The sequence below is a fragment of the Martes martes genome, assembly GCF_963455335.1.
Source record: "Martes martes genome assembly, chromosome: 14".
Taxonomy (NCBI): domain Eukaryota; kingdom Metazoa; phylum Chordata; class Mammalia; order Carnivora; family Mustelidae; genus Martes; species Martes martes.
This window is the reverse complement of record NC_137902.1, coordinates 55,905,688-55,920,650: the sequence shown is the minus strand read 5'-3', so window position 1 is coordinate 55,920,650 and position 14,963 is coordinate 55,905,688. Positions and strand designations below refer to the sequence as shown.

The following is a 14,963-nucleotide window of genomic DNA, read 5'->3' as shown; positions in this document are numbered from 1 at the left end:
TTTGGACACTGCTTCTGAGGCTGCTCTGCCTGTCCTCCCAGCAGTGACACTGACCCTGGCATTTTCTCTGTCTCTTTCAGGACCTCCTGTAAGTAACTCCAGCCACATTCCAGGCTTGCACATCTGAAAGGCCTCACTCCCTGCTGGTAACCGGGCCCTGGGAGGGGGGACTGACAGCTGGGCCCACCGTCTTCCCAGGGAGCCCCTGTACTCTCTGCACGCACGCGAGTCTGCGGGGTCCCTCTGGAGTGCTGACGCGGGGATGGAGGCCTCCATTTCTCCATTTCACTTTTCAGCCACCACCCCTGCACCTCTCCAGGGCCAGACAATGGCTGCCCCCAGGCCCAGCGGGTCCCAATATCAATCTGAAAGGCAGGCTTGCCCCATTGTTAGGCCGCTCCTTGGTCCCCAGAGGAAGCAATTGGACTCAAAGAAGCTCCAGGTATGAGAAAGAAGAAAGATAATCTGTACTCAGCCCTGGTCCTGAGAGGTCTCCTGGCCTTTCAGGAAACAGGTCAGCGCGCGTGGCTCTGCGTGGACTGCTTCCTAGGACCTGCTGTGCACGCTGGCTTGTGTGTGGGCCGCTCCCTTCGGGCCAACTTAGGTGGTTAGCGGGTGGTCCTTGCCGGTGGTGGTGGTATTTTGATGGGACAGATCAGTTTCAGTGGGCAGACAGTGCGAGACAGCACAGATCACTGCGGGTCTGGCTCCTTCCCCTGGCGTCACCCTAAGGCCCAGGGTGGGGCCGGGAGCCCAGTTGCTTCCAGAGAACCTGAGAAGAGCCCAAGGAGACTATCTCCCTGAAGTAATGGATCCAGAGAATAGGAACACGTCTTCTTTGAGGACTGCATTTGATACCCCAACAAAAGGCCCAGAGGTTTCCGGGGGAGCTGGGGATTGGAGCTGAAAGGGAGGAGCCCCCACCCCAGATCTTTGTCAAGGTTCCTGGCCTTGCTCAGAGCTGCCCGTGAGCAGTCGGTCCCCTCTCCCTCTGTCCTTCGAGAACAGCCAGCCCTGTTTGCAGTCAGACCATTATTTACTATCCCATCTTGTCCTGAAAAGGCACACTGAGCCCACACCGCCCATCCTGCCCGACTCCCTGACTGCCGACTTACGGAGGGAGGAAAATTGTGTCAGTCCCCGCAAGCCGGGGCGTGATTCATCACGGCGTGTTGTAGATGTCAGATCTCAATTCCTGTCATCAATCTTCCAAAATAAACTCTGCCATAGGAAATTTCAACAGACCACCTGCTGGAAATGGGCTGCTTTTCCCCTTCTTTCTTGACAAAGCCCAAAAGAGTCCTCAGTTCCCCACTCCTGGAAGCTCCCCCAGAATACCCCACCCCTACCGCACCCCACCCCCACCCCCCACCCCACCCCACCCCCGCAACCAGGCTGGGGCCAACCTGCCAGAATCAGGTCAGCTCCAGGTCCCTGCCTTGCCAGGAATGTAGCTTTCTGAGAGCATCAGCGAGCCTCACCCCCAGACGGTTCCCAGCCAGAGAAAGTGCTGCTGGCCCCAGGGGCTATGCAGTGGGAAGGATATGGGTGTCCCTTAGTCCCTGTCTGCCTGGCCACCACCTGAACTGGGAGCAAGAGGCAGGAGCCCAGGTAGCTTCCTGACACGGCCTCTGGGTGTGTCCTGCACCTTCACCTTATCCTGGCTGAAGCCACAAGGAGGAAATGGGAAGCTGGCCAGGGTGGGGGTCACCTCCTAGCCCTGTTCTATCTGCTTCATATCATGCTGTGGGAGGGAAGGAAGAATGCTGTTGAGGGAGGCAGCTGTTGAGGAATAGAGAGATGGCAGCTGGTGGCAGTGCCTGTCGCCACCCTCTGAGTGTCTCTTGGGAGCCCCTCCTGGCGTAACTCTGTACTCCAGTTGGAAGACCCAGGTCCCCAAGGGCACAGGATGGCCACTGCCTGGAGAACACAACCGAGGAGGATGGATTTAAGTAGCCACAGGAATCATTTAGACAGTAGAAAAATCATGGGCACCACCTCCCGGTGCACCACCTCATGCCCATGGCAGACATTGCTAATCAATCGGGAGGTTTCTTAACCTGACTTTGCTCAGTCGCTCCCAATCCATTGTAGTCGGCACATTGGAGCTGACACCTGCAGGCCACACCTGCTGTAGATTTCAGAGAACTTCTTAGTGGGAGCTGTGAGGCTGAAATTGACGGTAGTGGAAAGTAAGGAGGTCTCTTTCCCTGGAGGAATACAGGGAAATATGTGATGTCCAGCTGCCACCCTGGCTGAAGGTGGTCCTTGCTGAAATCCTAGCTAGCACTTACGATGTGACAGGCACTGTTGTGTTTGCATAGTGATTGCAAGCGTGGGCTGTGCAGCCAGACTGCCTGCGTCCGAATCCTGGCTCTGCCACTTCGAGCTAGGCCCTATGTCAGCTAAGGCAAGTTGCTTTACCTTTCTGTGCCTCAGTTTCCTCATCTATAAAATGGGGTTAGTTATAGTGTCTACCTCTTCCAGGAGTGGCGAGGAATATATATGTATTAATATGTGTGTGTATGCATGTATATATGCATATATACACACAAGTGTGTGTTAGAACATATTTCCAATTACAATATACTAACTCATTTAAGTCCTAGATGATCCACAAAGATTCTGGTAAGCCTTTTAATTTTAAGGAGGGAATGATTATTCTGCGGGTTTTTATTAATTCATTTATTATTTCATCTATTTCTACCCACCTTATTCTAAAAAAAATATTCTGGGGTGATTTACAAATGAGATATGGAAACAATGGAGGAGGGTGGAGAGCAGAGGCAGGAAAGCAAAGGGATCCAGAGCTGATGACATGACAACATCCTATGCAAAACGAGCCACTGACTGGGCTCCGAGCTTCCTGGTGGCCAGAGCAAAGAGGAAAACAGAGTTGTTCAAGTCAGGCTGTAGGAAGTTAGGAGCACTTGGCACTTGAGTGAAACACAGATGTTCCTGATACTGACACCCGAGAGAAGTCCCTCCCGTGTGCAGATGAGGTAGGACGAGTAGGTGGTGGGTACACAGGAGCGGTAGTAACCTGTCCCTTTAGTCCCTATTCGGGGTAGACCCACTGTGTGGGGTTGGAAACCCTCAGTAGGCCCGTTCCCTTCCCTGGGATGTGAAGGAGGTGGCTGGCCCATGTCTCGACCACTCTCTGGTAGCATCAGGACCTGGCAGCATAAAAGTGGCAGGAAGTGGGTACTGGCTCAGTGCTAAAGCTCTGGGTTAAAGAGGCTATTTGGTGCTTGAGCTATCTTCCTGGGGGCCTAGGAGAAAAGGAGACTGACTTCCCAGGTCCAGAGCATCTGCCCTCAAGTTCATTCATTCACAAATAGGAACGAAGAACCAACCAAGAGCTCAGCACTCTGCAGGCACTGGAGACACACTCATGAACAACGCAGAAAAAATCCCTGCCTCTGGAGCTTATGTTTTAGTGCCGTGGGGGCAAAATCAAGCAGAGTGAAGAGATGGGGATATGTCCTGTGCCCGTGAGAGCCATTCCCCAGCTACCCCCAAAGACTCCCTGGCAGGGCCTGACCTCAGTTCTCTGTGGGCGAAGCACTGCACCACCTCCTCTGGGATGCCCTCAGGAACAAGGGCCAGAGGGAGTGACTTATTCCTGGTGCTTCCCGGGTCTGCCTGAGCAGCCCAACAGTGCATGGACTTAGCTTCCAGGGAGCGCCCTGGGACCCATGCTTGGTCCTGCCTTGGCTTCGCAGGAAGAGCAGGATGTCTGGAAGGACGGAAACCACATCTGGTAGCAAAGTCTCCGCGGGGAGACACCAAGGCCAGTTGCACACGCCTCCTGCCAGGGCTCTTCTCCAGTAACTGTAACAGCTAGCATTTATTTAGCACTTGCTGTATGCCAGCTGTTTCGTGGCCACCCTCTTGTAGCAGATCCATCTGAAAGTTGAGTGCTGGAACTAAAAAGCCCCAAGTCTCTTGGGATTTGCTTGGTTCCTGAGTCACTGCTCTGTATGTTGGTCCGGTGATAATTATTAGCTCTGGGACACATTTTGTGGAAGGTCTTCCTCTTTCCAGTGGGATTTCAGAACATTACATGGAGCCTTTAGTCTGTGCCCAGGATTGGGCTGGGCAGGTATACTAGGGTAATGGGGGAAGGGCTGAAAGACACTGCGCGGTCAGGGAAGACAGGTTTCTGGAGCCACACAGGCCCAGGAAAGAGTCGTAGGATACCCCCTGGCTGAGACAGAAAGGCTTAAAGAGAAGTAAGACCCACGGCCCTGATGATCCTTGAGTCATTAAGGGCAGAGACACGAGAGGGGACATTCTTGTCTTTCTTTTGCTTGTATCTTCCCCGGGTCTGACATGGAGGAGACCCCCATTAGCTGCTTTTCTGAATGAATGAATGAATGAATGAATGAATGTTAAAACTGAGAGGAGGCTTAGTGATCAAGGTCCTGCCTTCATTTTGTTCATAAAATAACAGAGGCTTCTAGAGCACAAGGGGCTTCAGGCTCCACAGCTGATTGGACGATGTGGAATGCTCAAGTCTTACTACCTTGACCTTCATAAACCCCACTCTTTCCTCCCTTTATTTCAGGGTCCTGCTGGAAGACCTGGCATCCCAGTAAGTAGTTTTCATTTCTTCCTTCCTTTGTATCTCTCTCTTCTACTCTCCTCACACCAAGGGCTGGCTAGGCTTGGTGGCTGCTTTCCTTCAAGTGTGTCTGGGTGAGAGGGCTCTCTCCAGCTCTTCTAACCTACAGCCGAGGGTGAAGCTCCTGGGTAGCCCTCCCGGGGCCCCAGGCAGGCGTATGACCACATCCGGGCCTTTCTGAGGCTAGACTTGACCTCTAGACTGAAGGCCCTATAATGAGGGACTGGAAGGGGAGGCAGCCCACTGGCTTTACTGGCTATCCTCCTGCATACAGGCTTAGCTTAAGACCACTGCCCCTCTTTTGTCCTATGACCTCCAGTAAAAGGAGACTCAAAAACTTTGTTTATCCCCCCAGTTACCATTTCCAAATGCTAGACAGACTGAGCCAAGTAGCCGTGGGGACTTTGGATTCAAAGTAGAATACTGACAGCCATCCCTTATTGAGACCCTAGTCCAGGCCAGGCACTCTGCTCCTCACTCTTCATGTCTTTGATTTGTTCGACAACTCAGTGAAATGGCCATTAAAATTCATACCCATTTTATAGATGAGGAAACTGAGACTCAGTGAGGTAGAATACCTTGTCCAACTGTCCAAGCTTCATATGAGACCTGTGGGGGCCATATTGTCACACACATATCATACCTCTGTTTCCTGCAGTCCATGATTGATGTTTGAGAAGTCTTTTAAGTCTTCAGAGACATGGCTCTGTGAGATGTAGCCTGGGGCAAAGATGCCTTGAGTGCTGGATACCACTTTCCCTGGGATGGCTTAGGGAGTCAGGCGAGATGCAGTAGGCAGCCAGAGGGCAGAGGCGAGCTCCCCTCCCTGCGCCGAGGGCCGCATCCATTGGCTTCCAGATCCTTCTGTGCATCCCTGTTCCTCTTCGACATGAATCACACTGTAACCCCTTGACTAATCTAGCAGCTTCTAGAATTCATGTCCAACAGTGACTTTCTTAATGAAATGCATGTGGGAGGGTGTTTAGCTTTGAAATTGGAAACTCTCCCAGTAAGCACCAAGCCCCGGAGCAAAGGAGGACGGGCGATTTGGTCCCATGAAATCCAAGGAGGGGGAAAAATCAGATGACTGGGGAGAACGTGGGCAGACTTTGTTTTTTCTGACAACGTCCGCCTTTAAAAAGCATTTGGGGGCAATTCACTGAGCCGGGGCTGCCGCGCAGAGTTCCCAGTATCTGGCCCTTCCATGCCTGTCCCTAACCAGAGCATTTTATGGCCAGGACTGCAAAGAACATTAGTTTTTAAAAAAGAGATGGAGAGAAAGCAAAACGCACATCCTGCAATATCATTCAAAACTCCAGAGTGAGCGGGCCATGGGGGAGTCACAGCCAGCGCGCGGCAGGCCTGGTGTCCTCAGTAGGAAGGGCGGATGGCCCATCCCCATCCTCGTCCCCCTTGTGCTTCCACGTGGGGGAAACTGGGAGGGACCCGCGAAAAGACCTGCTGCTGTCAGCCCCTTGTGAAATGCAAAAAGGATGAAGTACAAACACGCTTGCACATTTCACTTGCCCACAGCTGTGCTGGGCTCACGGCATGTAGACCTCGCTTATGCAACATGGCCCAGGTGCCAAGCCCTGGGAGAAGACCTTCCAGGGGCATCATCTCCTGCCATCCTCCCAGCAGCCCCTTGAGAGAGACACAGGTGCTCAGGGAGGTACAGAAGCAGAACCAGTCTTCTCACCAACGCTGCTCCCCCGCCACTCTTACGCGAAGGGTAAACGATTTACTAGAGACGCCACGGACCTGTGTGCCTAAGACCCTAATTTCAGAGCACTTGCTGTTCTCGGTTATACCCACATACATGCTGAGATGCTAAGTTGTCCCTCAAGGTGTGTTGTCTCAGTGGGGGGGTCAGCAGACGCAGAATTGCCCAGAAGCGCCCACACCCTTCGGGGAAACTGACAAGCCCAGCTCTCTCCTGCCCAGGAAGCCGTGACAAACACTGTCTGATTTTTGGCCCCCATTACTTTTGTCCTTCTAGACTCCTAGCAAACCCCAGGCCCCACCCCAGATTTTATGATGTCTGCACACTTATGATTGCAAAAAAATGTTTTCTACCAAAAGGGAGAGGAACAAAACTTACTAAGCAGATTTCCAGAGTGAGAAGAGGTAACCCCTGGCTATGAAATGAAGTATGTCCCTCTAAGCAGCTGAAACTTTGGGTGTGGCTCTATCCACATGGCTCACCGTCCCTCCGGTCGGTGCCAGGGGTGGCCGGGAGGAGGGCAGGGAGAAGGACTCTGTCGCAGCCTTCTTGGACAGAGGGCCTGGGGACATGGCCCTGCTCCTCAGCTCTGGCCAAATAGACCACTCCCCTGTCCACACGGGGCAACCACTCAGCCCGCTCTGTACCTTGGAGTTGAGCGGGACAAAGATATACCACATCCTGCCCATAGCCAGACTAGACTGTGACAGCAGAAGTGTAAAAGAGGAAGGGCGTTGGACTAATCAGGAAACACATAGGGAAACGGAGGCTCAGGCTAGGGACCAGACTCCTACGTTAGTGCACTCTCCACAGCACTGTTCTGAGTGTGGACGGTGATAGGGGTGGCTGCTTGCCTAACCGTCCTTAGGGGCTGAGCGGGCATCGTCCCAAGTGCTCATGCAAAGCAGGTCTTGGGTGCACAGCTAGCCCATGGGGCCCTTCACATGCTGGCCTGTCTCCAGCCACATCTAACTGTTTCTGCCTCCTTCATCAGGGGGACAAAGGTGCCATTGGGATGCCTGGACGTGTGGTGAGTTGGCGCATTTCTCTCCGCTTGGGTAGCCGTTGCTTGCTTCTTCGTGCCAGCCTGTCTTCCAATCCATAGCAACCTCCCCAGCCCCAAGGATGGGGTCAGACCTCTCTCTTCCCCCACCCAAGTCGGCTTCAGAGAGGGGCAGGAGGAAAGAAGGGAAGAAATTTTATTGTCATCCTTCGGCTCCTGCCGTATGACTTCGCTCTCCAGATAGCTGCCATGGCAGAGGAAAAGCGCAGGCAGTAGCGCTGATGAAGTTCTTTGTCGATCACCCAAGCCCAAGCCCCTCCTGATATCAGCAGGACTTCCCCCCCCCGACTCTGCCCCCCACCCCATCCCCAGGCTGGCAGCTCACGCTTAGATTTCCAGCTGCTCTGCCACTAACCTCCCCAGCAAGAGCGGTACCAGATGGTAAGAAATGCAGCCTCGAGTTGCCCTACGGAAGCCGCAGCGGGGCCGCCTTCCAGAGGCGCCTTCCCTCAGACAGAGACGAGCAGCTGGTGGGGACAGGGCTGGTGCCCTGACGGTGCCAGACGGTGCCCCCAAGTCCTCCCCGGGTGGCTGGGAGTGAGCCACTGAATGTTTCCTGCCGAAAACTCAAGATGAAGAAAGGGAAGCAGGAATGTTCCACAGGGAGGGTAGAGCTCAGAAATGGGAAGGCTGACCATAGGCCTCGGGGTCCCAGCGCCAGGTTTGTCCCCGGTGGCTGCTAACCTCCAAGGGGCTAGAAAGGGCAGCTCGGGCTCTGGGGGCAGCCCAGGTGGGTGGTGGCCACACTCCGGCCTCACCAGTCTGGAGCGAGTCTAGGATGTGCCCAAGCTACGCTCCCCATCTACCCCCACCTCCCCACCAGCCATCAGCCTCAACCTCCACCCTGGCTCCCTCGGGCACCCCCCCACACCCGACTCCCTTCCCACGCCCCCTGTGCCATTCACATGCCTTGCCTCGTGACCTCGCCTCCTCACAGGTTGGCCTTAGGCCTGGGTCTGGCATCCTTGCGGGAGTTTGCTCGCCTGGTGTGAACTGGTGCTTGGAGGAAAAGCCTCCGAATCACAGCTAACACCCAAGAGTGCTCACTCTGCACTGGGCCTTGTGTCAAGAGCCCCACTTGCGTCAGCTCATTTGGTCCCAAGAGCTGCCTGAGGCAGGCACAATCTCTGCCCCCATTGTTCAGATGAGAAAACAGAGGCTCAGGTGTAAAGTGTCTTTCCCGGGGTCCTGCCTGACCCTGTCCCTCTGCTTCAGTTCTCTCATGCCATGCGTGGGCCTGAGGCAGACCGATTCTCCATCGGAGCCGTCCAGGAACCCGTCCTATCCATGAGTACGTTGAGACTCAGTTTACCCACATTGGGGGGGTGGAGCTGGGACTTGAACCCAAGCCAACTGTCCGATGCTGAGATCCTGGCTCCCAACAGGTGGGCTTCAAGACTCTACACTCTGAATTCTGCAGCCAGCCGTCCCCCCTCCTGCCCTCCTTGGGCCCTCGTGGACCTGGGTCCTCAGGAAGCGTCCACCCGAGTTCTGAGCCTCAGGGGTGGGGGCAGGAGGGAAGGCCACAAGAGGTCCCCCCCATTTCTTTCGAGAGTTTTCCAACCACTTGGGGGTTTCCACGCTGCTTGTACTGTTTTCAATGTGACAATGGACCCATTTGGCTACCCAGTAGGAGTCCTGGCCCGAGCCACCTGATAAGGAGAGGGTGGCTGGGGGTGTGAAGTGCCTGATTTGCGCCTGTGGTTCCCACCAGCACAGCCGGGCGCCCCAGGCTTCGGTGGGTTAGGGTAGATCGGAGCTGTCTCTCCGTGCCTTGCTACGGTTACAGGGGTTCTTGGTGACTGCCCAGTTTCCTCTGCATCCCAGACCCATCCTCCCTCCTCCCAGATGTCTGTGTCCTGCCGTCTGTCTTCCCATATTCTTTTATTCCCTCTCCCGCCATCTTGCCTGGCCAGCCCTGATGGCTTCTAGCACGTGTAGCTTGGCAAAATTTTATGCTTGGTGCCCTTTAGGACCTTCAAACCAACTAAACTCCATGTCACAACACAGTCCTTGGGCAAGGTCCCCCTCATGCCCACTCCCCCAAACTACCACCACCTCAAGTGGCCCCGTCAGCAGGGGACGTGGCTTCTCAGGGCTTCTCAGGGCGACTTTCTGACCTGGATATGTCTCTCTCTCTCTCTTTCTCACACACACACACACACACACACACACACACACACACACACACAGACAAGCCTCCTGCCGCTGTTTCTCTCTGTCATCTGGAACGGCTGGCTGGGGCCGGGCCTGGGGGTGAGGCAGAAGCCATCCATGCACTGTGCTTGTCGGATGCCGGACCTGTCATGTGTCAGCATCGATGTTTTGTTTTGTTTCTTACTTTGCAGCGATTCCTTTTGTTTGGTCATTGTGCCTTTAACACAGACTCTTGCGTGTGCCTCTCTCTCATCCCTTCTCTTTTCTCTCCCCTTCTCTCTCCTCCACCCTGTTGCATGTCGCTGCCCCAGGGAGTAAAGGGCCAACCAGGTGAGAAGGTGAGTCCTCACTTTGTCCTCCATCCTTCCGCCCCAGTCTCTTCCCCTTGGACCCTTGGGGGGGGCTTCCAGAGACCCCCATCTCAGTCCCCCTCCCCCCGGCACGCAGGCCCCAGCCCTCTGCCCTCACGGGCTCTCCCAGCCTGGCATCCAGACCCCTGACTCCCGGCTAAGGACCCAGCTTCCCTCCAGCGTGGGTCTCCCCACACACCGAGGCTGATTGTGACCTCGCCGTCCCCCTTCCCCAAGGCGAGGGGATCTCGATCTCTGTCTGGGGCAGCTGGTTCTAGTCCTTCCCCAGCCCACGGCTGGTGCCCTCAGACATAGAAATTCTCTTCTTGCTACCCCAGAGAGACTCCCAGGGGCATAGACCAGAGCCCCCTCCGAAGCCAGAAACCCAAGGGACTGTTCTGGAACATTAGCCCTGGCGGATCCTGAGGGATCAGAGAGCAACACATCTAACCAGTTCACTTTATAGAGAAGGAAACTGAGGCCCAGTGTAGGGGTGGGGCTTGCTGAAGGTCCCACAACAATAATGACAAGCAGGGGTGGGAAGCCAGACCTCCTGATGCCCAGCTCAGTACTTCTTTGTCTGTCACTGGCAGTGTGTGTTTTCGAGAGTCTGTCCATCTCCAAAATAATGACAATGGCAGCAAAACACTAGCAGCTACGATGTACTAAGCGCAAACCCCCAAGTGCAGAGGTGTTTTGCCTCTGTTCTCCCAGCTAACCCGGACACAGCCCTTCCAAGGAGGCTTTAATATTCTCATTTACATGAGAGCACAGGGAGGCAGCTTCACAGACCCAAGGTCACACAGCAGCAAGTGACAGACTGGAGAGGAGCCCCAGCCTCACGGGGTCCCCTCCTGGGGCTCCACGCTGCCTGGGAGAAGTACGAGGGCCTAGATCATTGTGTAAGGACAATTGCAAACACTTGCTAGCACCTGCGTGCACCAGGCGTTCTTTTAAGCACTTCACAACATTATCTCATGAAACTTTCACACCGTCCCATGAGACAGGTACTATTCTCCCTCTCCCCTGCATTACAGATAAGAAACCAAGGCAGAAGGAAGTTAAGTAGCCCAAGGTGAAAAGCTGGGAGGGAGCAGAGCCGGGCTCCAAACCTGAGGTTCTGGTTCCTAGCTTGACACTACCCTGCCTCGTGTAACAATTGCTGTATCCTTGCCGTGGTACAAACAGTTACAGATCTGAGCTCACTGCTCACCTGGACGTGAGGCATGACAGTCATGAATGCATTTAGGTCCTTTGCTTGGAAAGGTAGCAGAGCAGAGGACGGATGTGGACTGGGAGAGGTTCTGTGACTTGTCTGGCAGAGCAGGGCCTGGGAGGGAGGCCCTGGGCATTTCCTCTGCCAGGAAGGGGGGTTCCTGGAGCGGAAAAGCAGCCAGCCCTCCCCGCAGCAGGGCACAGCCTGGATCCTTCTGCCAGGGCATCATCTCTGACCCCCCTCTGCATCCCCTATACCTTCATCTTTCTATCACCCTCCCTGCCCCCAGCTCCCATGCATGTGCGAGTGTGCACACGCGTGCGCACACGCGCACACACACACACACACGGGTGTTCCATCCTCTTGGGGCTGAAAATTCTGGCCTGACTTCAGCCCTCTGTGTCACTCTCACATCAGGACTAGGAAGTCCCAGGCCACTTCCACCTGCGGGCTCAAGGCCGTGGGACCCACACAGCAAGCATGGTCCTATCCCCACCTCTGTTCTCAGCAACACCACCCACGGGGCAGCCACGCTCACCTGTTGCAGGGGCGGGCGCCACAATGGGCATCTGGGGGCTGGGGTGTGGACGAAGGGTTCAGGGGCTCTGAGGCTAGGGTGGGGCTGGGCAATTTGGAGGGAGGGGAGCAGGGCCTGGTGGGGAGGCCTCTGGGGTCTGAGCTTCATGGCTGAGCTGTATGCCCTCCCCTCCCCATGCTGCCTTTGCTCATCCCTGTGCTGAATCCCTTCTTCCCTCTTCTGCCGGGGTCCTACCCCCCCCATCTTTTGTCCCACACCTCATGCTACCACTCACCTCTCTTCCCTCTTCCTCCGGCCTCCTGCTGCCCTTCTCACTCCCTCCTGGATGCTCCACCTCCCTCCACACCTCCCCCCTGCTGGCCGGGCACCCCATCCCACCCTGCTCCCCTTCCCCACCTGCCAGCTCCTTTCTTTCCCTCCTCCTTTGCCCACCCCCTCCCACTCCGGGCCCCTGTCCCTCTCCCTCTCCTCTCTCTCTCTCCCACAGGGGGCCCCAGGAGATGCCGGCATGTCCATCATCGGTCCCCGCGGCCCCCCTGTAAGTGGCTTTTGCTCTTCTTCAGGGTGGGAGGGCTGGGCCAGGGAATGACAAGGGTTTGGGTGGAGGGGGAACGAGTCCCAGCTCTGCCTCTGTGCCTGCTGGCCACTGCCTGTGATGTGGTCAACCAGGCCAGGCCTGCCTAAATATACCTAAATTACAGCCTCTCAGGAGGGCTCTCGAGGGCCACCCTTTGGCCAGGAAGCCAGCAGCTTCGAGGTGACCCTGCTGCTTACAGGCAGGGGAGAAAGTGCTTGTCGCTCCCCAAACGGGCTGCTCCAGCTTTCCAGGGGATGAGCCTTGTTTTCAGAAGCCCATGGAGCAGATACCCAGCAGATACCCAGCGTTCAGATCCACTGCCCGAAATGCCCACTCCTGGTCTCAGCAGAGGCCTCACCCACCACTCATCCTGAAAGGCCCCTTTCTGTGCACCCTGCTGAGTCCTGGTTCTTACCCGACTCTACCCACTGGCTGGGGGGGGGGGTGCTCAGGGACATCAGAGGCTTCCCCTCTGATATGTTTCCTTAGGGACCAAAAGGGAACAGGGTGGTGATGTGGGAAGACACTGTGACTGTGGGAAGGAAAGCCCAAACCACAGGGCATCAGGGCAATCACCAAATGTCAGGGTAAAAAGAACCTCAGCAATGGTCTAGCACAACCTCCTCAGAAGGGGAAACAGGCCCATCGAGGGGCCAGGGGCCCACACATAGAGGCTGGGACAGGAAATGAACCCAGGACACTTGGCACCCAGGGCTTCCCCCATAGATCAGGTCACCATTTCCATGCTCCACTGTGCACTTTTCCTGTCCTGCCTGCACAGTGAGAGGGTGAGGGAAGCAGAGGGCTAGCCTCTGGGAGCCTGAGGCTAACCCAGCGGAGGTGTGGAGCCTAGCCTACCCCTTCCCCTGCCTTCACCAGAGGGAGCCAGTGGCAAGCCAGAGCATCTCCTACCCATGGTCTAGGGAGTGGGGTCCGAGAGCAGATTGCTAAGTCCTGTCCACAGGAGGCTCGGGCCTCCAGGGCTGCAGGGAGGTGGGGGGCAGGTCAGAGAGAGGAGCCAAAGGGCAGAGCTGGGGAGCAGGGCTGGCAGACTGGGCAGGGGCCGAGGCTGGAAGCAGAGTTGGAAAGGTCCCGGGCTGCAGAGACCCGTCTTCCTGGGCAAGATTCCCTCTGGCTTGGACCCCAGCGATGATGTTCAAGGACTGACCCTTGGCACGGAATTTGTGGCAGGCAGCGTCCTAAGACGGCTGCACACTGTAACTTACCCAATTCTCATAAGAAGCCCACCGGTAGGTACTGTTAGCACCTGAGAAAATCTGGGCACAGAGAGGCTGAGGAGCTAGCCCGGGGTCACTCCATTGAGAGTGGCCACGTGGGGATTAAGGTGCTCAGCCTGGGCCTCAGGGCTCCCTGCTGTGGCACATGGGTAGACCATGGGGTTGCCGGCATCATCCGGGCCTCTGGGCTCACGTGGCCATTGCTCGGATGGGCTGTAAGCTTCTGTGTGCATCAGAGGAGCTGCCGCGCGCATGCCCTGAGCCCAGCAGCTCCTGCCAAAGGTGGTGCTCAGCCAGGGGGTCTCTAGGAGGTGAGAAGGTCACGGAGAAAGCAAGCCCCCAGGTTCTAATGGCCAGGACCAAGCCGGGGCAGGCCTGTGAGGTGGACTGAAGAGTAACAGAACACAGGCCCCACCCCTTGGCCACCACCCAGCCTGCCTCCCGGTCTCATCACAGATCCCACTGGGTCAGTCACTCCAGTCCTCTGACACACTTTGGGCAGTGTCATGCCAACAAGTTACCGAAAAGTTGTTGAAAAGGCCCCACCTTCTGAGAACACGCTCAGGGGCAGGGGTCCGCTTCAGATCCCCTGGCTTCTGGATCCGTGTGCATGATGAGGAACCGTACCCTGCCCAGAATTTGCCTCCAGTGGTGAAAAGTAGCTTCTCTTCAGGTAACGGGGATAAATTCCAACCCCTGGGCACCTATCCTATCCTAGGGCCTGTGCCGAGAGAGCCCGCCTAAGCCGAGATCCCACCTATGCCCAGGCCTCTGTCAGTCCTCCCAACAAAGTGGTGGGGCAGGCCTGCCAGCCCATCTCCCAGAGAAGGAGATAGAGTTTCATAACTCACCTGAGACCACTTAGCAGCTCAGGGCTAGGCCCTGGGCTGGGCCAGCTTTGCCTCATTCCAAACGCCTCATGCCACTCTCGTGCCATGCCTTCCTTCAAGAGTTTCAAGCTCTACCCTTTTAAAGGGATATTTATGTTCAGGAGAAGAAACAGTTCTCCGTGTGGGTGCAGCCTTGGTGGTAGGGGAGGGTATAGTACCAGGAGGCTTAACCAAGCCCAGCCTCCTTCCCCTTTCACCTGTGTGGGTGCCCATCACCCAGATGACTGGGGTCCCCCCTTCTGAGTCCTCACTGGAGATCAGGGCAAACACCTCTACTCCTCCCGGGAAGCCATCCAGAGCTGGTGAGAGCAGGGGCAGGGGAAGACAAAGGGAACGTTCATCATAAGGGGGAGACGCCAAGTAGACAAGCCCCCTGTAGGGCCGAGGATTTTGGGGAATGTGTGGCTTTCCACCCAGCCAGAAAGGGCTCAGAATAAATGCTCCTAGTAAGAACCAGCCTTGTCACCCTCAAGGGCCACCTGCCTCCTCTCTTGGAGCTTCTTCCTAAATAGTCTGACCCAAGGGGGAGCCAGCCAGGAACTTTGGAAAAGGACGGTTTACATTCCAATGAGCAAGATGCTGGA

General features: G+C 55.9%; 1 protein-coding gene across 1 annotated transcript in view; it reads left to right on the top strand.

The window, feature by feature from the left end:
* Positions 1-14,963, top strand: part of COL13A1 (collagen type XIII alpha 1 chain) — a gene marked incomplete at both ends in the record, with an annotated part of 145,258 nt that overhangs the window by 57,246 nt on the left and 73,049 nt on the right. The window contains 5 exons of the mRNA XM_080823351.1: positions 81-88; positions 4,571-4,597; positions 7,345-7,380; positions 9,882-9,908; positions 12,162-12,212. Of these exons, the coding sequence (XP_080679477.1) occupies positions 81-88; positions 4,571-4,597; positions 7,345-7,380; positions 9,882-9,908; positions 12,162-12,212 (149 nt within the window). The remainder of the gene's footprint in view (positions 1-80; positions 89-4,570; positions 4,598-7,344; positions 7,381-9,881; positions 9,909-12,161; positions 12,213-14,963) is intronic.